Source organism: Contarinia nasturtii, unplaced genomic scaffold (genome assembly GCF_009176525.2).
Source record: "Contarinia nasturtii isolate CC-2019 unplaced genomic scaffold, AAFC_CNas_1.1 Cnas_scaffold_1037, whole genome shotgun sequence".
NCBI classification, from domain to species: domain Eukaryota; kingdom Metazoa; phylum Arthropoda; class Insecta; order Diptera; family Cecidomyiidae; genus Contarinia; species Contarinia nasturtii.
Genome location: NW_022198383.1, coordinates 1,571,495 through 1,593,090, shown reverse-complemented (window position 1 = coordinate 1,593,090; position 21,596 = coordinate 1,571,495). Strand labels below are relative to the sequence as shown.

Here is a 21,596-nt window from a genome sequence, read left to right as displayed (position 1 = left end):
CTCAATGGCAGACACATCACTGAAATAAAATACATGACATATGTAAACTAGCAAATAATTCTAACAAAATTAATAAAGAAAGAACAAAGCAATTATTAGCAAATGAATCGTATTTATTATTTTATAAATAACTTTATCCTTTTCTTGATGAGCACTTATAGATTGCTCTTTTAAAACGAATCAAAACATATTCCCATTTAATTCTAATGAAGCTAATGCAAAAGCATGTAAATCTTTGATCCAATTTGAAAAAAAAGCTTCATTTTAAATTGATGGAAAATGACTTATATCAATCGCATTTTGAAAAATATACACATTTTTAACATGAATAATAAATCAAGAGAGACCATTCTGAAAAAAAATTGATACCAAAATTACCAAAAATTGCATTTTTGTTCAGTAGAGTAAATAAATGTGATTCAGCATAAAAGTTTTGATATTTTCGAACATAAACTGGTGAATTCCTAAAAAAAACTAAATAATCTGGGGTTGTACAATGTACATGTAACGGTTGGAATGATCTTTTTTATAATTTCTACGACTCTATGAAAGAAGGAATGTGCTTTGGCAACAATATCTTCATTGCTCAGATTCTTTTCATAATTTTAATTATCAATGTTGTTTATTAAAAAAATTAAACGTGGAGATGAAATTAAGAGCGCTCGTGTGTATCAATTTATACACAGTGTAATTTGAGTGATAAGATAATTAATTTGAAGTAGACTTTGTATTGTACATCAAAAATTTTATATTATACACGTTTTTACATCTGTCATCATAAAATTATAGACCTGTTTTGACTTTGGTTCTGATGAATGAACTCAATGCTTTTAACACAATAAACATTATCTTTACCTTTTCTTGCCTTTACAATTCGTGCAGTACAAAGTACATTTCTTCTTACAAATTAGTAGGAGTTATCTTCTTTTGGATTTTATTTAAAAGGGCAGCAAATCCCTGACAAAATCACTTTGATAATATCTTTCAAAAGAGTCTGTTAAAAATTCAAAATAGCGAATCAAAATGATTTTCGGAGTTTTCACACTTCTTTTAGTTCTTATACCCGCTCGATGTGCTGTAAGTTGTATTCTTGATAACATTAATATATATATATATTTTTTTTTTCAAATTACATTGTAGATTGTAATTTGGAATTTTTGATCAAGTTGTACAAAACTCACTTTTAAATATATTTACGGTATATTATATTTAAAAAAAAACATTATTTTTCAATTCGTGAGATTTTTTTCTTATGCCTTTTAAAAAATTAGTTCTATTCAGAAAATCAGTGTTTTTTTTCAAAACATATTTTAAACTGTTCTTTTAAAACTTCGTCTTATTTAAACAAAATCATTCTCATTTTAATCAATATACAAATATATTTTTGTGGCTACCAAATTCATTTATTTATTTTCTTTTGCTGTTTTATCCAACATTATTAATTATCTCCGAAAATTAATTTCAATTTACTGCAACCAACAAGCATGAGCTCAAAATTTATGTTTTAATTTATCTCATAATGTAATTGGAAATATGAGAAATAATTCACATCGATCAAATCAATTTATTTCTTTTGAAAAATAGAATTCAAAAACTATCGAGATGAAAACCGACTTCAACTTCAAGGGAATGATGGTGCCAGGTTAGTACAGGCTCGTTTCTAAATAATTTTGATTCAATTTTTATTCTGTTGCGTCACTTGAAGTTCCTTTTCAAAAATACCATTTTATTTTCAATTTATTCTGCAGTATTCACCCCATTCAACAACGATGCCAAACGCACCATCAACTACGATGTCATCGACAAATACTGTCAATACTTGAAGTCCAAAGGTATGCACGGTGTATTCGTCAACAGCATGACTGGTGAGGGTTTGACTTTGACCGTCGAAGAACGTAAAAAGTTGTCGGAAAAATGGTTCGTAGAGTGCAGTAAATACGAATTGAAAGTCGTCGTCAACATTGGTGGTTTGCCATTGCCATATGTGTACGAATTGGCTGAACACGCCGAAAAAATCAAAATTGATGCCGTTATGATTATACCAGACATGTACCACAAACCAAAAACCGCCGAAAACTTGGTATACTACTTGAAAGATGTCAAAAATTACATGCCAACCCGTCCAATCTTCTACTATCACATTCCGAAGACGACTGGAGTCGAAAACAGTAAGTTCTACTCGCAATTGAAAATAGACGAGCATTTATGTATTAATTTGATACATTTTTAACATAAAAATATATATTCTCTTAGTTAACTGGTACGGCTTCTTGCAATTGATGAAAAAAGAAGTTTCAACATTCGCCGGCTTATTCTGGGCTGTTGACCACATTGACCAAGCTATTCACTTGAAAGAAAAGATGCCAGAATACAACTACATCATCGCTATGGGCTCATCAATCATGGGATACATGGCTGAAGGATTCGAAGCAATCTCAATGACTGTCATGAACCTTTACCCAGAATTGGTGAAAGAGGTCTACGACAACATGACCCAATACAAAATGCAAGAAGCCTATGATGCTAGAGAAAAATTGTACAAAACCATCTATGATTTGTTCGCCAAAGAAAATTGCATGGACGACATCTACACAATGAAAAAGGAAATGGACAAATTATATCCATTCAAAATGGGACCAGTCCGCAAACCAAACACATGCTCCATTGAAAGCAGCCATATTCAATGGCAGCCATATCACTGAAATAAAATACTTAACACATGTAAACTAGCAAATAATTCTAACAAAATTAATAAAGAAAGAACATAGCAATTATTTGCAAATGAATCGTATTTATTTATTTTTGTTTGAATATTTTGCTAAACCGAAAACCGTTCAGAAAAGGTGTCATATAATTACCTATTCAATTTTGAATAGGATTTGTCGTTTAGTGGAGCCGTTTGAGGCCCCCTTATCTGTGTAAACCGTGTAGGAGAAACCACATAGTACCGCATGCAAGTTGGTAATGCATGCCAGTGACGTAAACCGCATGGGAGAAACCGTCACTGTTTCCACACAATGGTTTTGATGCGCAGGGACCAACGGCTTTACTTGCCTTCCGAAGCAAGCGTCGAAGATTCAAATATCTTCTGCAAATTTATTTTAAATAAAAATACATGTACCACCGACTCCCGGCACCATGGCATCTCGAGACTGCAACCAGACTGACTAAGCCATGGTGTCGGTTAAATCGTATTTCTTATTTATTAAGAAAAATTATTTGAACAAGTATTATTCTGTGATAAGATTCGAATGCTTGGATTTGTAACAGCCGCATAAAGAAATACTGTAAATAAAATAAAGTATCTGTTAAGTATGTTAAAATTCAAATTGTATTCGGAACGTGCTCTAGATGTTGTAGCGCCATCTGTGCTGTCTTATCAATTTTTGCGAAGCAAAACAATTGATTTTTTTTGCTCATTACTGTTGATAAATCACATACCTTTTTGTGACATTTAAGACGAAATGTACAGAGTATCTGAAAATGGATAAAATACTTCGATATTTATTTATTTTGATAAATCTACAGCACATTGTCAAATTGGTGAGTGGTGACCAGGAACATTTGCAGCCAAAATTCACCAGTAAATGTGACGACTTGTGCACAAATCAAAGTGAAAATGGAACTAAGGTAAGAAAAAGGGCAAACAAGTGTCGCAATATAGACACATACACACCTTATATGACAATGTTGACATTTTTGATTGATTTTTCATCGATTCGCATAAATTCATTTGCAGGAATTTGGCAAAGTGGAATGTTTTCGCGGCTGCCAGTACTTTAACATTGAATTTTTGATGAATGCACGTAATAAAGACAAAATTATTGATCTCAATCAATTGGTCGAACGATGTGGAGCATGTAAGTGTTTACCATGCACCAATGTCTTTGTGTCGAAAGCATCCTTAACTCAAAATGTGTCTTTTCTTTTGCGAAATTGCAGCTTGTAGTGAGGCCTACAATGGTGAAAAATTGAAGAAAGAGCAATGTTTTCGTGGTTGCAATGAAATGATGACGCTACAAGCTAAAGCACCACTAATTAACGGTTGGTTAGTGTATATGGGTGCAACAGATCGTAATATGGTTCTATTACAGCCAGACTTTGACATTCCATCAAAGGAGGATTGGGTTTTATTGGACTCAATGTGGCGTTCAAATGAATATGATTATGATTCACAGTACGGCAATTATGATAAAATCACAACACAAATTGAGACGGTGCCACGGTACATAGGCCGTGAAAATTTCACCATAAACTATTGCATACCGGTTTGGATGTGGATTCTACCACTATTCTTGCTGGTCGCCTTTCTCTATATACACTACAGCAATTATATTTACGGTATGTTCCTCAACGAAGGTCTTCAGCATGAATTCGGATTAATTGGTCCGGGTCAAGTGAACGTTGTGCCAATGAATTTAACTGGTGGCGATGAGAAAAAGTCCTTACGACCGCAGCGTCAAGAATTTGCCGTGGGTACCGATTTTTATTTTTATCCATCGCCAGCAATTCCACCACCAAAGTACAATGATATCGCTGAATCCATTCTAATGGACAGCAGTGACGATGAAGAGGACATTGTCGCAACAACCAACTGCAATAATGCAAACCAAAAGCAAACTGATGTGCATATTATAACAGCCAAAAAGGAGCCCGGCAATAAAGACAAGAAAAACAGCGTGGTCGATATTTAGGTTTAAGTTTAAGTTAAGATAAAAAAAAAAAACACTTTTTTGTGTGTGCAATTTGTATTGTGACATTTCAATGAATTTCAGTTCAATGGCGGGAGATATAAAAGCGACCACATTACGATTCGCGTGCTTTTACTTGGCCGCCGGTCAATTTAGTTAATCTTGTCATTTACAAAGAAAAGCAGAAGACTACTTTTGACTTATCAGTATATATTGGTCATATATTTAGTCGAGAATCTCTCTACTGAGCAAAACAAGCAAATTATACAAAATACTCCATTCAAATGCTGAATTAACCAAACAACTCTTTCAAATGGAATCTGAATGACCTTTTTTTGAGTATTTCTTTGTTTATTTAATAATATTTTTTTAAACAAATCTTTGTGATATATAAAAAATGAATTCAAAATTTTTATTGTTTTTTATCGATTTTTTTTCGGATAATGTTTTTCCCTTATTTTTATTCGGATAGTTTCAATTTGTTGATTTTATTATATTAAAATTTAAAGTCATCGATTTAATTTAAATATAGTTTTTATTCTAACATTTTCTGTTCTCCTTCTTTTCAAAAGAATCTTTTGTTAATAATTTTTATGGTTTATTTTCGTAAGATTTTAGTCATAAGTTCAATAACCATGACTTAGATGTCTTTCTTAGGATTCTGAATGGCAATATATTTACGACATCTCTTTTTTTATAGAAATGAAATAAAAAAATAAGAAGAACATGAGTTTGATTGATGAAACTCCATTGAATCTAATCAATTTAACACACTTGATGGTTGTTCTTTAGTCTACCAATCGAATTTTTTTCTAGTATTACAACTTGTGTGGTGTTTGATGTGTAGCATAATTTAAAAAAAATCCAATAAATTCGAACCATTTTCATCTTTCAGATAAGAACACAGTGTTTTTCTTCATACAAAATAGTCTAGCTGTTCCTTTTTGTGGTTTTTTCTTTTGAATTTTCTAACGATTGATTTTAGTTTATTTTTTCATCCTTTAAATTTAAAATAAAACGAAACTGTAGTAGCAATGTTTAATTTGTATACTGATTCATTTATTCTTATGTTTGAAATTTTTATGTTTAGTCTCAATTAAATTTTTCGATTTTTCATATCAACATGAATAAAACATTTGAAAAATAACAATATTATATGATTTCGCCAAACATGAATCCAAGCGCATTGGCGGCTTTAACTCTAACTGGTATGACTTCATCGTGAAGCAACACTGATATTTTATGGCTTAGATATTCGGCCGAATGCTGTTGCTGGCTCTTGCTAGAGTTCAAGTTGTACAGAAGTCCAACGATACAAGCGGCATTGCCGCGAATTTCCGGCCATTGACTCTTCAAATGCGGTAAACTCGATTCAATGAAATCGGACACATGATCACTCAGGTCTTCACTCTGCAAATGAAAAAAGAAAATGTAATTGTAAATGAAAGAAATCAAGAAAAAATTAAGACAACGCTTCAATTGTTAAATTACTTACGATTAATTTTAAAAATGAGGCTGCAAAATTATCGTACTGCAAGTTGCCGTGTTCCAATATGTGGCTCTGAACCATTTCATTAACCTTGGGTGCATTTATTAAATTCGATATTTTGCGCAGCGTAACTTTCGAAGCCTGAAATTGATATTGTTCAAAAAGCGATAATATTGGTAAAATGTTTGCGTCATACAAAAATGAATGAATTTATGGAATCGAAAGAAACATACCCGCACAATTTGAGCATCAGACTCGCTCAAGTGTAGAAATAGTGTAAAGAAATTTTGAAAAATCTGTTCTCGCAGTGCCTCGGAAACCGGTGTCATTGTTTCAATGGGCGTCTTAGAACGTGTTCCATGATCGGCGGTTTTAATGCGACACAAATCACCGAACAGCATAATTGCCGCTTCACGAATATCGGATGCGGAATTTTCAAAGAATGGCCGAATCCGAATGGCCAACGAAACTTGAAACGATTCCAATTTATCTTTGTGAAGTGCCATCACAATGCGTGACAAACCTTTAAGGCTTTCCAATGGAATATTGATGAAACAATCGGTGTTATTATCATCAATACCTTTAAGCAATGCGGTCAAACTCATCTCTGAATATTTATCAACGTCCTGTTCATTCAGATTGCCAACATATGCCATGCCCCGAATACAAAAACCACGAACCAATGGATTTGGATCGCCTAAAGCTGAATTTAAATGTTGCATTATTATCGTTGTTAGATCACCAGTTGGTTTCAGAGGAACAATTTGTGAGTAAAGACCCACCGCTGCAATGCGTTGGCTATCATACGGGCTGGAAATTTTATCAGCTAAGGCTTCGACAACTTGCGTCATTGCCGTCGATGTGATTGTCAATTGGCAGACCAAAGCACCGGCCATTGGTGTTAAAAGTTCCATAAACTTATTCAAATCGGCACTCGATGCTAAGTGCGGATATACTGTTAGTATTTGAGCCAATTGCTCCATTTCAATGTTCTCCAAATATGCTTTGAATGCATCTAAAACCACCTGGCATGGAAGCATTTTTACCCCCTCTTTGTTTGGTATGAAACCAAACTTGGTTTTGTTATTTGACGTCTTTGCAGTTGGTGATGATGATGGGGATTTTGTCGGCGGTGCTAAATTTGTGTATGTAGCGACGGAAGCAAGGAATAATGCAAAGAGTTCGGGAAAACGTTTTTTCAATTCCTAAAAAAGTAAAAACAAAAATGTTTCAGTTAAGAAGAGAAACGAGTGAAAATTACAAGGATAACTTACTGCCTGAATCTCTTTGCCTTGTACAATCTCCTTCAGTGCACAAAATATAGCAAATGGTTGATGAGTTGCGATATTTTGATTATGTGGACCGGATTTTTCGCCAGAAACTTCATACAAACATGATGAATTTAGAATACCCAAAAAGTGATCAATTATGAAACCGGACAATTCCGATTGTGTTGAAACGCATCGCCAGAACTCAATGATGTTGCTTTGGAATGGTAGATTTGTGGCAAGCATTTCGGTGCAGACTAATTTCGGATGATGTTTCGCCAATGCAACAAGTGCTTTCAAGACACCTGTTTTGGGCTGTGAAGTGTTACAATCGGCAATTGCCTACACATTTTAATAATCAAAAGGAAAATCATTTAATTTAATAATTTTTAAACCGTTGAAATTTCTTCAGTTCAAGTCAGAGCTACAATAGGCACCGCCGTAGCGCCAACACTTTTTTTGTAAGTAATTTGCATTCTGGTGCCAATAACAGCTCTGATTCAAATAACAAATGATATTTACGGCCAATGAGTCCTGAACCAATCCTGGAATTGCATGGAATAGCTCGGATCCTTTCAAACGAATGAAATTTTTCAAAACAACCGCTGACCCAACTGCTGAACTCTGTTCACAATCCTCCAAAGCTTTAAGTAAGGCTTTACTGTTAAAGTAAAAGTTGTTGGATTATTAAAATGTTACGAGATTTTCGAAATTTCGTTCGTCTTACCAAAATTGCACATATTGAAACGTTGATAGTCTTTCTGCAAGAATTTTCGAAATATCTTCGGTGAGATGATAAAGTTGAACAGGATCGTCAGTCACAATGTCCTCTCGAATGACGCCCAGTTCCTTATACCTAAGGGAAGAATCACAAAAGAAAAGAATAAAATTAATTTAAAATAATCGATAAATAATCGAAAAAGAATCAATAATAAGAGCTCATTATACCATTCATCATTTTCAGCAATCGTAAGCGTTTCGTAAATGCACGAAATTTCCAAAATCCGTTTCAAAATATCAACAGCCGTTTGACGTACAGTCGGGTATGTGTCGATACATCTTGGAATCTAATAATAATATTTGATTAAAAAAATATATAATAAATTCATATAATATATAATAATAACAATATATATAATATAAATTACGATTTTTCCAAGCATTGCTCCACTTTGATTGAACTTTGATGGTGCTTCACAGCCAATTTTCACTGAGTGTATGTAGTTCTATGAAGGAAGAAAATAAAACGGTAAATAAAATTGAAAAAAAAAAATGATTGAATTCACGTTACTTACAATCAGTGCGCTATCCATGACATGACTGGCGCAAATGCGAACTTCACTATTTTTATCGCGTAGCCAAAATTCGAGTACACAATGTACATCATCCAATGCGTCTGGTGTTGGGTTTTGTCGAAAGATCACTTTGACCAGATGATTCAACTCCGGCAATGACAAATTCAAGTATTTTGCAATATAAGAGTTTCGTTCGTCCTCTTCGCTGGATTCGAATTTATTTTTGAGTTGTTGAGCGGCTGTGAAGAAGGTACGACACGATGCTTCAAAAAAGATATGCACTTCAAAGTCATCTTGTGGATTGATTTGAATTAGATTTGCTGATAATTTCAAAATGCTTGGATACAATGGTAAATTCTCATAGTTTGCGTCGATTTTCACCAATTGATCAAGAATCACAGACCGACATTTAAACTCTTCACATAAATCACTGTGTTTCAAAATCGTTTCACACAATGTCAACAAAGCGCTTAGAATTTTCTTTTTCATTGTAATATCCTTGGCTTCGGACAACTGCTTTATCAGATAGTTCACAATTTTCTCGTGGATTGTTTTCAATTCCTCATAAACGGCCATGTTTTCGATAATTTTTTCATACGATTCGATGGCCAAAATGTTCACTTTATAAATGTCAGTGTCTTTCGTGTTATCTTTTTTGAATGAGAAAAAACTGGAACTTTGCTTCTTTTGACCTTCACTTTCTATCATTTGCTCGAGTTTCTGAAGTACAATGTTCAAATGAATCTTTGACGTAACACCCAATGCAGTGCATGCATCGCTAAGTTTCGTTTCGAATTCCGCATGGTTTTGTAGTTTTTCCATTTTTTCTTGACGCGCCGTATTTATAATCAATTCCAATTTTGATTCAATCGTTTGATTATCCGTGACATAGCACAATGTGACACCAATCAGCTTCAGCAGCATTCCACGTTCCTCGTTTAACGCTGACACCAAGTGCTCTTTCGGATTGATCACAATCGGATACAAAATCATTTGATCGGCCAATTTATTGGCCAGATTCTCGGGAAACGATGGATCATCATATTCTCGTATGGTATCGGTTACAAATTTGAACACTTTCTCATGGAAATTCGGCTCTTTTATTTGTTTCTTCAACTTTGGTATTTCAGTCGTCCACAGTGGAACGATCAATTTGTTGATGATTTTCGAATAGAATTTTAAGAAATCCAAAATATGTTCGGATCGTTTCGATTGATTTGCATTGCCAAGTAGAATTAAACTTCGTGCCAAAATCGTTTCTGGTGATGGTAAGTAGGTAAGGGTTTTTTCGGGGTTTTCAATTTCTGTGTACGTTAAATCTGCATTCTTTTCAAACAATTTGGATAAGCACATTGCAAACGTTCCCGTTACGTCGGTGTAGTCTATCAATAAATAGAATTGAAGTAGTTCTCGTTTTAAGAGATCACTAACAGTGTACACCGTCGACGCCAAGAGATCAAGCGAATTTTTGCATGCTTGCATGAAATCAGCGTATTCATCGGCTGTACCAAAATCCAAATTCACTTTGCTCAATTGACAACAATGCATAATAATATAACGAATAAATTCGTTGTCTTGTAAAAATGCTTTTTGTGCCAAAACAACGATCGTTTTCAACAAAACCAGTTTCACTTTGATTGTTTTTTCATGCGCCATCATATGCTTCAGTACTTCGGTAATGCTGTCAATTTTCTGTGCGACCAAATCACCTTTTGCATTTGTGACATGCGTAACAACAAGCAACGCTTTGATACGTTCTCTTTCGTTGTTATTTCGCAATTGAACTAATAGCATGTCTAATACTTTTTCCGAGTAAATTGGTAACAATAAATCAAAGCAACGAAGCACTTCATAGTGTCCCTTTGATGTTTGTGGCCGTCCATAATCCGGAATAACGCAAACCAAATCAAATAAATTTGATATTAGTGCGTCGGCTTGTGTGTCAAGCGAATTTCGATCAGCATCAATGCTGGCCTTTAATACTGAAGCCAACAGTTGGGTAATCGCATTACGATCCATCGATCGACGGTAGAAGCCCTGCAACTGCGGTATCACTTTTGGTACTTGCTCAATCAACTTGTCTTGTGGCAACAATGGATATATGAATGAAAGTGCATGCAAAATCTCACTGCACACCTTTGGTTCACGATGCGGTAACCATTGTTGCAATAATACATTGTATGCAATCGCCAATTCAGCATGATAATTGTCATCAACGAAATTTTCATTTTCTGGCTCTTTACGTTCCCTATTCGAGACATGTTCGCTTATTGCTTCGGCTATATGACCAAGAGCTGAAAATATTCAAAAAAAAAGTAATTTTCATATTTTTAGTCAAAATTAGTCGAAATTTCTCCAAAAATAATAAAGAAAATTCCACATGTCCCATTGAAATTTATTATTTTATTCAAAGTTTCTCGAAAAACACTCACCAAAACTGTACGACTGCTTCACATATGGATCATTTGAAATCGAACTCAATGTCGGCAAGATTGTTTCAAGCGTTGGTCGAATAAACTGAAGAATTCCGCATGTATTTGCCGTAGCCAAACTGCCGATGCAATGAAGAACCATAAAGTGACCAACCTGACCCGCTGGCAATTGTTTAAGTAATCCATCCATTACTTTGCTACAATGGAATCGACCAGCTGCTACCAAAATTTCCATACAAGGATTCTGAATATCTGGCTTGTGTTCCGAGGATTTTGTCATTTCACTGACACACAAATCAATCACATTATCTAAACAGGTGGCACTTAGTTGATCGCTATTTTCATTCACAAAACTTTCAATTACCCTGTGACAATAAAATAAAACACACGAAATTTGCGACTTTTAATAGGTCATCAGATTATGACTCACACCGCAAAAACGGCACGAAATATATAATTACTCTTTATCACCTATGACTATACTATGTATTTAAAGTGTATATGCATTGTTTACCTTAATAAAATGGCAATTTGTTGTTCTGGAAGCTTTTGACATTTTTGACGATAACTGCAGATAATTTCAATAGTTTCATTGGGTCGTCTTTTACACATTCGAATCAACGATCGTTCCACCGCACTCTTAACATTTTCATCTTTGTCACTAATCGTATCAAGCAAACTATTCACGGCGCCTGAAATATTTTTAATACGAAATTTCGTTGAATGTTTTACATCGTTATTTGAAGCCATGGCAATTCAGCAGCAATATATCAATACGACTGATTCAAAGCGAGCGGTATAGTTTTAAAATTATCAGTCTAAGCGTATAAGTGTGTGCGTCAATACAATCTAAGTAGTTCTATTTATGAAGGCATTCGAACATGAACTTCAATGATTCATTGAATTGTTAAGGCGCGACTTATTGCACAAGATTTTATATTGCGATAACCAACCAATAACATTCACTCAATCCACAGGCACACACAGCACACTCGCTGTCATATATTATAATGAAAAAAACATCTGCTACGCTTATTACAAATCCATTTACAACATTGAAAACAAAATAGACGAGAAACGTCCTGTGTGTAAGTGCGACGTTACGTGGAACAAGTGATAAAGCAGAAAAAAATGGTCCCATTCACTTTATAAATTTATTTCGATATTATTATTTTTTCTTGCAAATCTTTCTTCTATTTGAACTTGCACTTGGTCAAAAGCACGGTTGTATATTTGTAAAATAGACTGATGTCATTTGAGCGCATTTAAGATAACAAAGCTAAAATTTACCCAAATAATCAATTGATTTGGATCCTCCGCTTAATTTTCTCTCGTCGTTCCCACTCATATTTGCTTCAACACTATTCACAACATTCACAACAGAAATTCACGAACAATATTGTTCTGAAATGCAGAATTGAATAACGGCTCCAAACAATAACAATTTAGTATTAAATCACAATCAAAAACACAACAATCCAAGCAATTTCGTTTGATCCAAACAAATTACGTTCTTCTTTTCCAAATGAGTAACGATGAACGAATAAAGAAACACCAATGTGATGGTATGTGTTTACATTAATGAGTTTTTTTTGGCATATGCACGACCGAAACGTCAGTAAAAATACAATTAGTTACATGCGACAGAGCGAGACAACACCATTGATTCTCAAATGTAAATGTCATTTTTTGAATACCAGCTGATAGCATACGGCACTCATACATACACATACGCACAACAGAAGAGAAACACTTTATCTTTCGCATGTGACAACACCACCATTCACGTTCAAAGGTATCAGGGTGTTATTAATGCAATAAAACCAAATGTGTTTCTGATTTTTTTTGCTGCTTTTTTATAATTTTATTTTTTTTAATTTTTCATTTGTCTTTTTGATAATAATTTTCATTTATAATATAATACATGATGCATTTTTCTTCTCTCTCTCTGTCTGTCTTTCTTCTGTTTTTAACATAAAATAAAACGGTGTTGTTTGTTTCTTTCCAGTTTCTTCTTATTTTTCCATTTCACTAATTTAAACAAAAACATAATGTTTGAATAGTTGAAAATTAAGTAAAAGTAGTTTTGTGGGCGTTGATGTATCTCGCACAACGATGCCGCAAATGAATTCACGCATTTTCGATATAATAATTGATTCATTTTTGTTTAGTTATAAATACATGGTTAATTAATTCATTTTCTAACATTTTTTGTGTGTGTGTAGTTTTTTACGCGTTAGAGATAGAGAAACGGTGAACTAATAAAAACTAAATCAGCACAATATTTAGCAATGATGAAAGTGACGAAATTAAAACAAAGTAGGGACAAACTCATAAGAATTTGTAGTCTTCATTCTTAGTCAAATGCATCTTCTGAAAAACTGTTGACTTCAGTTTGTTCAAGTACTGGATTGCCATTGATCACATATGATATACGAAGTCGCATTCGCAAAGCGCACTGAAAGAAAAAGAGCAAAAAGTCAATAATTATAGGTGAATCACGTACGTTAGTGAACGCAATACAACATCGAACACCATAGATTCTGACATAGGTCGTATAGGTCGAATCGACCGCCCAAGCATTTCAAAGCCCCGTAGCAATTTTATTAATTTTCGGCTGGGACCCTGTATCGATTTTCGGCCATGTCCTGTCCAGACTTACCAGTGCCAGAACCTACGTTGAAGTACAATGAAAAGTCCATACCTTTGACGAACTGGTCAATCGCATCTCTTGTGAAATGGTACCGCCGGGCGGTAAAACCGATCCAGATGGCGATAGCATTTGTAATGTAAAGCTCTTTGGAACAGCCGCTTGGAATAAATACTGTTCGAGTGTGTTTAGTGAATTATTTGTGGCTAACATGATAACACGTAGACATCCATCGCCAACACTTTTGTTAGGCACTAGCGTAATATTCAATCCGTTTTTATCTAAAGCCGTTATTTTTACACTGTCACCGCCATCACCACCACCACCGCCGCTTATTGAGTTATTTGTCGAATTACCGGTGAGGTCATCAAATAAATTATTACTCAGTATATTATTGCCGGTGGTTGGTGACAATGGTGATAGGGTGTTTGGTAGCATTGATAGGATATTAATGCCATTTGTATTATTTAAATTATCATTTGTTGCGACCGTTGTTGTTGTTGCCGATGATGTTGTGATTGCATCACTTCCAAGACCACCGAGCAAATCAAGCAAATCACTGCTGGGCATGGCATTGTTTTGTTTATTATTGCTAGAATATTGTTGCTTTTCGGATGGATTCATGGATGTGGGCGACATCATCGGACTGCTATTTTCACCAAGTAAATCCAGTAAGGCATTCTGCAATGATGGAACAAAAGATGAAAATCATTAAAATATGCAAAAGAGTGATAGAAATGAAAGTAAAGTCGTTTGAGAAGAAATCCTCACTGAATCACTCGGTGCAATTTTGCTATTCAAATTCTCTCCATTGTCATCGCCATTCGTAATGAGTTCTTCACTTTCTTCATTAAATTCTGAATTTTGATTTGAATCTCGCGTTATTTGCATGGGTGGCATTTTTTCTAGTAGGGCTGGACGCAAATTATTGTGCGCCTTGAATAATTGTGAAAATTCCACTGAACGTTGTTGTAAATCAATGTCCAAATGCGATCCAAACCCATCAATTATGCACTTTATTTCACTGTAACACAATAAAATTGTCATTCAATTGGTCATGATAAAATGGTGAGAAATGGGATTGATTAAACTTACTCTTGACCGCTATGCAAGCGAGTGCTAAGTTTTATTAGCGACACCAATATGTATTGCTTTGTCGTAATTGATACTTGAGATGACCACAACAATTTTTGATAGAATTCAATGATATTGGAATCCGTTGGAATATCTGGAAAATATCAAATAGAAATTGTGTTTAGAAACAATCTTCCACACCAGTGAAACAAGTCCTTACCATTAGTTCGTTCTCCATAAACAAACATATCGCCATACTCTCCGATGGCCCACAATGCAACTTGAAGCAATGGTTGCTTGTCCTCGACATTTGGTGCTGAAAGTAATGCGTCCCACAATTGACCGGTAATATATCCTTGATCGCTTGATGAACTGCTCGAAATCAGTTGAATTGTCGACGAAACCACATCATCACGCACAAAATTGCCAACAGCAATCAAAACGCTCAATTGTGTATCAAGATGCCAACGTTTCGTTGGTGCATATCTTTCAGCGGCCAATATTAAACCACTGCTACACGATGCCTTAAATTCTGAATCGGATTTCTCCAGAAATATCAGCAATTCTTTGATCATCGAACGAACATTTTGTGCATTAATCAATGCAAATGACAATTCCATGGCACGGCGTCTTATCGATACATCTGGATCTTTCAAACATTCCAATATCGTTGTACGATGTCGTTGCACAGCCGACGTGTCCGCATGCACCGTTCGCAACAGCGTATTCAATGCAACATAACGGATATTCTTATCACTGTTCAACAAAAATCGACCTAGAATGTTAACAGCCAACACGCGTAGGCCACCTTCCGAACTGAAATACATTCACCGAAAAAGCACTCAATAAAATGTGAAATTTAAAGGTACACACGTTTATGGGCACTTACCGTATGTCCATAATTGACAGCACCGTTTCGTATAGAATGGTGTTACCAACATTTTTGCTCGTTTCTGTATTTGTTGCAACCTGAGCTAAAATATCGTTCATCGCTTCTGATGCATCCGGATCATTGTGTCCCAATATTCTCAACAATCGAAGAATTTTCACCTGCAATCAAGCGGAAAAAATCGATTTGAACATTTTTATAGAGTGAATAAGAACAATGGGAAAAAAGAAATGAAATCAACTGTGACAAGAGGTAAATTGTGTGTAAAAATTGCTCTTTTACCTGCAAAAATGGATCACTAACACCGCTGACATCATGTTCGGGTGAATAGCCGGCCAAAATCAAATTTTTCAAAATTCGCACCAGATTTGGAACAATCTACGATAACGAGAAAAATCAGTTTAAATTGATTCAACATCATCAACAATTATGATTTGATAAATAAAAAGTTAATGGTATTTTCATTGTGATATTTTTTTCACATATTTTGTCAACTCTTACTATTCTAATATATATACACAGCTACGGAAATATTAATTGAGACATGCATTCAAAAGAAAAGCAAAAGTGAATTTTGCACTAAATTGAAGCATACCTCTCGACCTCCGCTATCCTGGTTAGCGATAAGACGAATACGATTTTGAAAAAAAAAACGTTTCGTGTCGTGAATTTACAATTTACGAGGTTGTTTTGTAGTACAATAATACGAAAAAAGATGTACAACACACGGTGTAAGACAAGGTGTTAATGAAAAAGCATTAGTTATTTGTGACAAATAATGAAATATACATATTGTATATGGTGTATGTTAGTTAGTGTTAGCGAGAGAGAATGTGAAATGGAAATGTGACTAACGATTATGTCAAAATGAAATTTCATGTATACCTGTTTGAAATGGTTGAGTGTATCAGGGCTATTTTCACACATTTCGGTTATGAGAGTCACTCCAGTTATCAAAATTCCTGCAAAGAAATTGTCTTAGTTTCAAAATAAAAATCGAATCTTCAATGGACTCCAATACCGTGATTTTTTTCGCTGAGTAAAGATCGGGTGGCAGGCAAAAAGATTTCCATCAAATCAGGCACGCGACGAATAACGCGAAATGCGCATAATGTTGCTTTTTTCCTTATATAAGCGTTTGGTGATTTCATCAAACGTTCCACTTCACTAGCCAAATCACGTGCCATTTCTGGTGATGCAATCGCACCCAATGTACACAAAGCTAATCCAACTACAAACTGTGTTGTACTATTCAAGTCACTGCAGCCATGAAAGAAAACATTTTATAAAATTAGTTAATTTGTCATAATGACCCATAGGAATGATAAGGAGTGAGTCCATACTTTTTCAAACAATTTGTGATTAACAAATGCACATCTTGGCGTTCGTCAAGCAATAGCATTGCACCTAAGTATCCGATTCGTTTGTCGGTGAATCGTGGACTAGCGGTCAATTTGAGACATTCCAACTGTCCAAAATGTGCTGGATAACCTAACATATGAATGTAAAGTAATTTGGCAATGTTTCGACATCGCCATGCTGAGTCCTCTTCACGAAATGTGCTTCGAATGTAGGCGCATTCTTTATTTACAACGGCACGTTCTTCGGCCGCCGTTCGTGCTGCACGAATTTGACGTATTAAATCTCTTAATCGAGTCGGTGTCGGCATTCTCACTACAAAAAACAGAATGGACAAAAAATCGACTCATTAAAATTCATTGTTACAAATCATAAGGCATTCTAGTATAATTGAATAACAAATAGAGCATAGTTAAATAAACACCATTTGAAAAAAACAACAACAACCACAATAACAAAGAGTACGGATAGCGGAATATAAACAAAAGAAAAATGTGTGTTACCCCGTTCGACGGCTTCGTTAATTGCCTGACGGATGGTGGCCATGTTAAATGCTGGATTAAATCTGCAATATGATGTTATTCATGAAAATAGAAATCACAACAAATTATTACAAGAACATGTGCTCGAAAAATGGTGGAAATATTAGATCATTTAGTAAGAGAGACAAAAAAACACCTCGACTAAAATGCTTCAAAAGCATTTTTTCTCATTTTTGCTGTTGTGTTAAAATTTATGCACTCTAAATCGATTTAATCAGTGCACCATATTTTATAAATATGCTGCAGTTTGAAAATGAGACGAACCAATTCCATTGCAGTGTAGCAATGTTTCGATTTTGGTGACACCATTTTCATAGCACATAAATTCGATTTATGGTCGTCGATTCACATGTTTTTTTTTTATCGGTTAGATTGCAATTTCAACACGTACACAACAAAAAGTGGCTAACAATAAATTTATCGATAGTAATTACCCGTGCTCTGAGTTCATGCTTATCTTGATAGTTTTTGTTTTATTATATGTATGAATGTTTTATTTTTAAATGGATAATTTTGCTGTAACACAAATGAATAAGAAAAGACAGAAATTAGGTGGGTTTTGTTGAACCAAGCGCAATCCAAATGGAATGACAAAAAATAAATTTGTTAATTGATCTATTTGCAAGAAATGGAAAAGAAGGCGGAGAGTGTACTAGTATATTTAGAGCAAAAGCCAGTATGAAAGCCGTATTTCATATGGAAAAAGGTGATACATAAAAATCCACATAAAAAGAAGGAAAAAATGTACGACAAAAAAGACTGTATAAATACGGAAAAAATCTATATATATATAAAGTAAATGTCGTCTTTTGGTGAAATGCGTGGGATTCAATTAAATTGTGAACAAACTGGAGTAAACAGATTTTGAATGCAAAACAATTTTAATCAAATGTTCTTTTATCACGAGATATTCATTTATTTTGAATTGCATATCGTCACTTCAAGTTCAATTCAAACTGTCCAATCGTACTGTATGACGAACAAAAAAAAAACGCCGAATTAAACTGATTTGCATATTGACTTTCATATACACAACACACAATATACACATCATCATCAACATCACACAACGGCCATTGTGAATCAATTTTTCGTACACATTTATGCACCTCACACTTGTTTGTACAAACCGCACACATACGTTTCACGTTAATCGAATTGATTGACTATACTATATACGAATTGGTAACATAAACCATACACACCGGATGCCACACAATATCAAATCGGTCAATATCGGGAAAATTTTTGTGTCGCGTGAATTTTTTTTTTTTGAAATCTTCGTCTTTTGACGTATGGAATCAAAATATGTGAGGAGGACAGAGAGGAAAAGTCAGACAATTTGACATTGCCACACGCAAGCAAAAATCAAATTATAACAAATTAAACCGTATTTTCCGTACACCTTTTTTTTCCTTTCTTAAAGACCAATTGCATGAAATGAAAAATATGCAACAAGAAATTCAAAGAACAAAAAATATCTTTTTCTTATTGTACAAGGCAATAGCGCAAAGGTATGTGTATATGGTACCGAAAAAGTGAAATTGAATAGATATAAAGCCACTCGCGTTTTCGTTTTTATTACACAGTGATATGCAAGTTGAAAATCTTTCATCCACTCTTTTGTTTTTATTTTACACTTTGATAGAAAAAATTAAATGGCCGAAAACATTTGAATGAACTCTACTCCTACAATATTCTTGATTGTTTTTTTTTTGACGGATGATTTTCGTTTTACGTTTGCAAACAAAAGTTCAGAATAAAAATTAAATAAAATTTATCAAATGAAAAATGGACGAGTTGACATTTTGACGTTCACTCAAACACTAACTACGCCATACACTGTAAACACTTGTAGTTCAGATTGTATAAATTGTATCTCTTTCCATCTATCTAAATCAAATGAACATCACATCTTATTCTTGCACACAGTTAGTCATGTGCGTGTGTATGTGGATGTATTGTTGGCCCCGTAGTATATATTGTAACGTTGGATGTTTTTTGTTTGGCACATGTCCCTATCGGAAAAAATGGCTGCTTTTGTGGCGATTTGACTCAAGTTTTAGATGAATACTATCGTTATTGAATGTGCTTTTAATATCAATAAAAGTTACATGACATTTTCGCTGGATTTTCCCCAGTATTTCTAATTTAATCAGAGAATTAGCGTTGAAATTGAATTCTGAGTGACTATGGTACAGCAAATGAATGGAAAAAATAAGAATGCCCAAATGAAAATTAGCCAAATTGATTTCGGTGATAACTATGAAACGAGATTGATTTGGAACCGAAATTCGATTCAGTTTTTATTTTTATTTTTTGATTCTATCGAATTTAACAAAATTCACCGCATATTCTTGTGTAAAAGATTTGTTCTACTTTTTGGAGGAAAAATGATCAAGAATAAACAAGTGCCATGGGTAATACACTCCAATTACCAGTAGGCACGTTTCCAAAACAAAAAATATAATTCATTTCAATTCATTTATTTTCAAACATACTATTTTCACGCAACGCACAAGAACATTGGAACATAAATAAATAACATGTATTAGTTATGGTTTTGAATTGGAAGCGATCCGCGTTGATTTATCTATATGGTTTTAAACATTGCACAAGGTCGTTGTTATTGAATAACTGTGCCTAACAAAGTCGTCATCGTTTTCGATGTGTCATTAACACAAAATATCACGACAGTTAGAATAAGGACAACTGACCATTCAATTGACGGAATTATACATAGGCACGATTTTGTATGAAGCCATATGGATTGTATTACTAAAAATCCATATTTGATGTGAATGGTCGTGATTAGTGCTACTCAAAGCAAATAATAAACTTGCATGATTTGTATTTTAATTTATTCATTGAGTGAACTGACTAGCAGACTCTCGTAATTGTATCGTTTACAATGAGTCAAACACCTGTTGGAAATGTTGCACTTAATCTTCAGAGCACATTACACTTGTTGAATGCTAGCCAAACTTTGATTTAACGTAGACAAATTACCACTGTCGCTATGAATTTTATCATGTTTCATCGAAAAGCACTTATATACATACCGGCGGTTATTTTCCGGAGGCAAAACACTCCATTCTGGATCATAATACGGATTCATATTCATGTCTCGACTGGTTTGTACAAAATGCGCACTTGGTTTGGATATGGAAAAGTTCAATTGTGCACGAAACACTTTAAACTTAGCAATTTATGCGATGAACGGAACGTAATTTATTTTTTTGTTCTCCACCCACCGAAAAAGAAAATTGATAAGAAGTGTCGTTACGGTTTACGTGTTAATTGATATGGGTCGCTTGTTGCGTACACGATATTCAAATGAACTCAGGTAAAATGACAATCAGTACCACAAGAATAATGGAAAAAACACTTCCACATGCTTCAATGCAAATAATTTGTTAAAAAAGCGAAATATTTCAGTAATTTTCAAAGCACAAAATTACATCACAAATGACTGGATACAAATGTATCGTTTGAATCTTTCTACGCCATACTTTTAACTGACGAAGAGATAATAATAAGCAGCAGCAATTATTCGACATATATATCGTTCGTTGTATGTATTTGGTACGAATTTAAGCTGAAAAAAACGCACTTTTAATCAGAATTGTAAAGGTATGAGCAACACATCAATAATTATGATGCCACAATTACATACCTGAGGAAAGAGATAAGAATTTTTATCAAACGAATCTGAAAAACAAATGCAAATATAGATAACGAATGAAGAAACGAACCAATGGAATTACAACGTCTGGCGGTCGATAATTATCGACAGAAAGTCTAATTTTCCTTCATTAAACGAAATCACAATAAACGAAATCTATTGATTTTCAGGTAAAATATTGAAATGCACAAAAAAACAATAAATTTGTACAAAAATAGAATA

At 34.2% G+C, this 21,596-nt stretch overlaps 4 protein-coding genes across 7 annotated transcripts; 2 read left to right on the top strand and 2 right to left on the bottom strand.

The window, feature by feature from the left end:
• The first annotated feature begins 967 nt into the window (after positions 1 to 967).
• Positions 968 to 2,782, top strand: LOC116344459 (N-acetylneuraminate lyase B-like). The gene is made up of 4 exons (XM_031773010.1): positions 968 to 1,077; positions 1,585 to 1,642; positions 1,749 to 2,168; positions 2,254 to 2,782. Exons 1-4 carry the CDS (start codon positions 1,024 to 1,026, stop codon positions 2,700 to 2,702), a joined length of 981 nt encoding a protein of 326 aa, XP_031628870.1. The 5' UTR covers positions 968 to 1,023; the 3' UTR covers positions 2,703 to 2,782.
• A 652-nt stretch (positions 2,783 to 3,434) lies between these two features.
• On the top strand, positions 3,435 to 5,035 carry LOC116344456. Its single transcript, XM_031773008.1, has 3 exons — positions 3,435 to 3,630; positions 3,740 to 3,860; positions 3,943 to 5,035. Exons 1-3 carry the CDS (start codon positions 3,484 to 3,486, stop codon positions 4,692 to 4,694), a joined length of 1,020 nt encoding a protein of 339 aa, XP_031628868.1. The 5' UTR covers positions 3,435 to 3,483; the 3' UTR covers positions 4,695 to 5,035.
• Positions 5,036 to 5,728: 693 nt separating this feature from the next.
• LOC116344425 (maestro heat-like repeat-containing protein family member 1) lies at positions 5,729 to 12,726 on the bottom strand. The gene is made up of 12 exons (XM_031772953.1): positions 12,466 to 12,726; positions 11,690 to 11,867; positions 11,176 to 11,540; positions 8,744 to 11,037; positions 8,597 to 8,674; positions 8,397 to 8,515; positions 8,176 to 8,304; positions 7,971 to 8,109; positions 7,455 to 7,790; positions 6,414 to 7,385; positions 6,187 to 6,321; positions 5,729 to 6,101 (listed from the first exon to the last, which is right to left on the bottom strand). Exons 1-12 carry the CDS (start codon positions 12,521 to 12,523, stop codon positions 5,844 to 5,846), a joined length of 5,061 nt encoding a protein of 1,686 aa, XP_031628813.1. The 5' UTR covers positions 12,524 to 12,726; the 3' UTR covers positions 5,729 to 5,843.
• Positions 12,727 to 13,168: 442 nt separating this feature from the next.
• LOC116344429 (AP-1 complex subunit gamma-1) lies at positions 13,169 to 21,199 on the bottom strand. 4 transcript variants are annotated; one of them, XM_031772971.1, is made up of 14 exons: positions 19,221 to 19,520; positions 18,124 to 18,205; positions 17,651 to 17,712; positions 17,132 to 17,462; positions 16,810 to 17,048; positions 16,674 to 16,750; positions 16,384 to 16,401; positions 16,071 to 16,166; positions 15,789 to 15,949; positions 15,120 to 15,715; positions 14,921 to 15,053; positions 14,597 to 14,849; positions 13,880 to 14,506; positions 13,169 to 13,633 (listed from the first exon to the last, which is right to left on the bottom strand). In XM_031772971.1, the coding sequence occupies exons 2-14, from the start codon at positions 18,138 to 18,140 to the stop codon at positions 13,532 to 13,534; spliced, it is 2,712 nt and encodes a 903-aa protein (XP_031628831.1). In that variant the 5' UTR covers positions 18,141 to 18,205; positions 19,221 to 19,520; the 3' UTR covers positions 13,169 to 13,531. The 4 variants fall into 4 exon arrangements, with proteins under 4 accessions (XP_031628831.1, XP_031628829.1, XP_031628832.1 ...); XM_031772969.1 differs by lacking the exons at positions 18,124 to 18,205; positions 19,221 to 19,520 and adding an exon at positions 20,752 to 21,199; XM_031772972.1 differs by lacking the exon at positions 16,384 to 16,401.
• Positions 21,200 to 21,596: the final 397 nt, after the last annotated feature.

Excerpts from the sequence above, each read along its gene's own strand:
- LOC116344459 (XM_031773010.1), top strand. The coding sequence starts at position 1,024 with ATGATTTTCGGAGTTTTCACACTTCTTTTAGTTCTTATACCCGCTCGA. Across the intron at positions 1,078-1,584 it reads TTATACCCGCTCGATGTGCT|AATTCAAAAACTATCGAGAT; the intron begins GTAAGTTGTATT and ends TTTGAAAAATAG. Across the intron at positions 1,643-1,748 it reads CAAGGGAATGATGGTGCCAG|TATTCACCCCATTCAACAAC; the intron begins GTTAGTACAGGC and ends TTTATTCTGCAG.
- LOC116344456 (XM_031773008.1), top strand. The coding sequence starts at position 3,484 with ATGGATAAAATACTTCGATATTTATTTATTTTGATAAATCTACAGCAC. Across the intron at positions 3,631-3,739 it reads AAAGTGAAAATGGAACTAAG|GAATTTGGCAAAGTGGAATG; the intron begins GTAAGAAAAAGG and ends ATTCATTTGCAG. Across the intron at positions 3,861-3,942 it reads GGTCGAACGATGTGGAGCAT|CTTGTAGTGAGGCCTACAAT; the intron begins GTAAGTGTTTAC and ends GCGAAATTGCAG.
- LOC116344425 (XM_031772953.1), bottom strand. The coding sequence starts at position 12,523 with ATGAGTGGGAACGACGAGAGAAAATTAAGCGGAGGATCCAAATCAATT. Across the intron at positions 11,541-11,689 it reads CAAATTGCCATTTTATTAAG|GGTAATTGAAAGTTTTGTGA; the intron begins GTAAACAATGCA and ends TTATTGTCACAG. Across the intron at positions 8,675-8,743 it reads TCATGGATAGCGCACTGATT|AACTACATACACTCAGTGAA; the intron begins GTAAGTAACGTG and ends CTTCCTTCATAG.
- LOC116344429 (XM_031772969.1), bottom strand. The coding sequence starts at position 20,813 with ATGAATATGAATCCGTATTATGATCCAGAATGGAGTGTTTTGCCTCCG. Across the intron at positions 17,713-20,751 it reads CCTCCGGAAAATAACCGCCG|ATTTAATCCAGCATTTAACA; the intron begins GTATGTATATAA and ends ATCATATTGCAG. Across the intron at positions 15,054-15,119 it reads TTATGGAGAACGAACTAATG|ATATTCCAACGGATTCCAAT; the intron begins GTAAGGACTTGT and ends GATATTTTCCAG.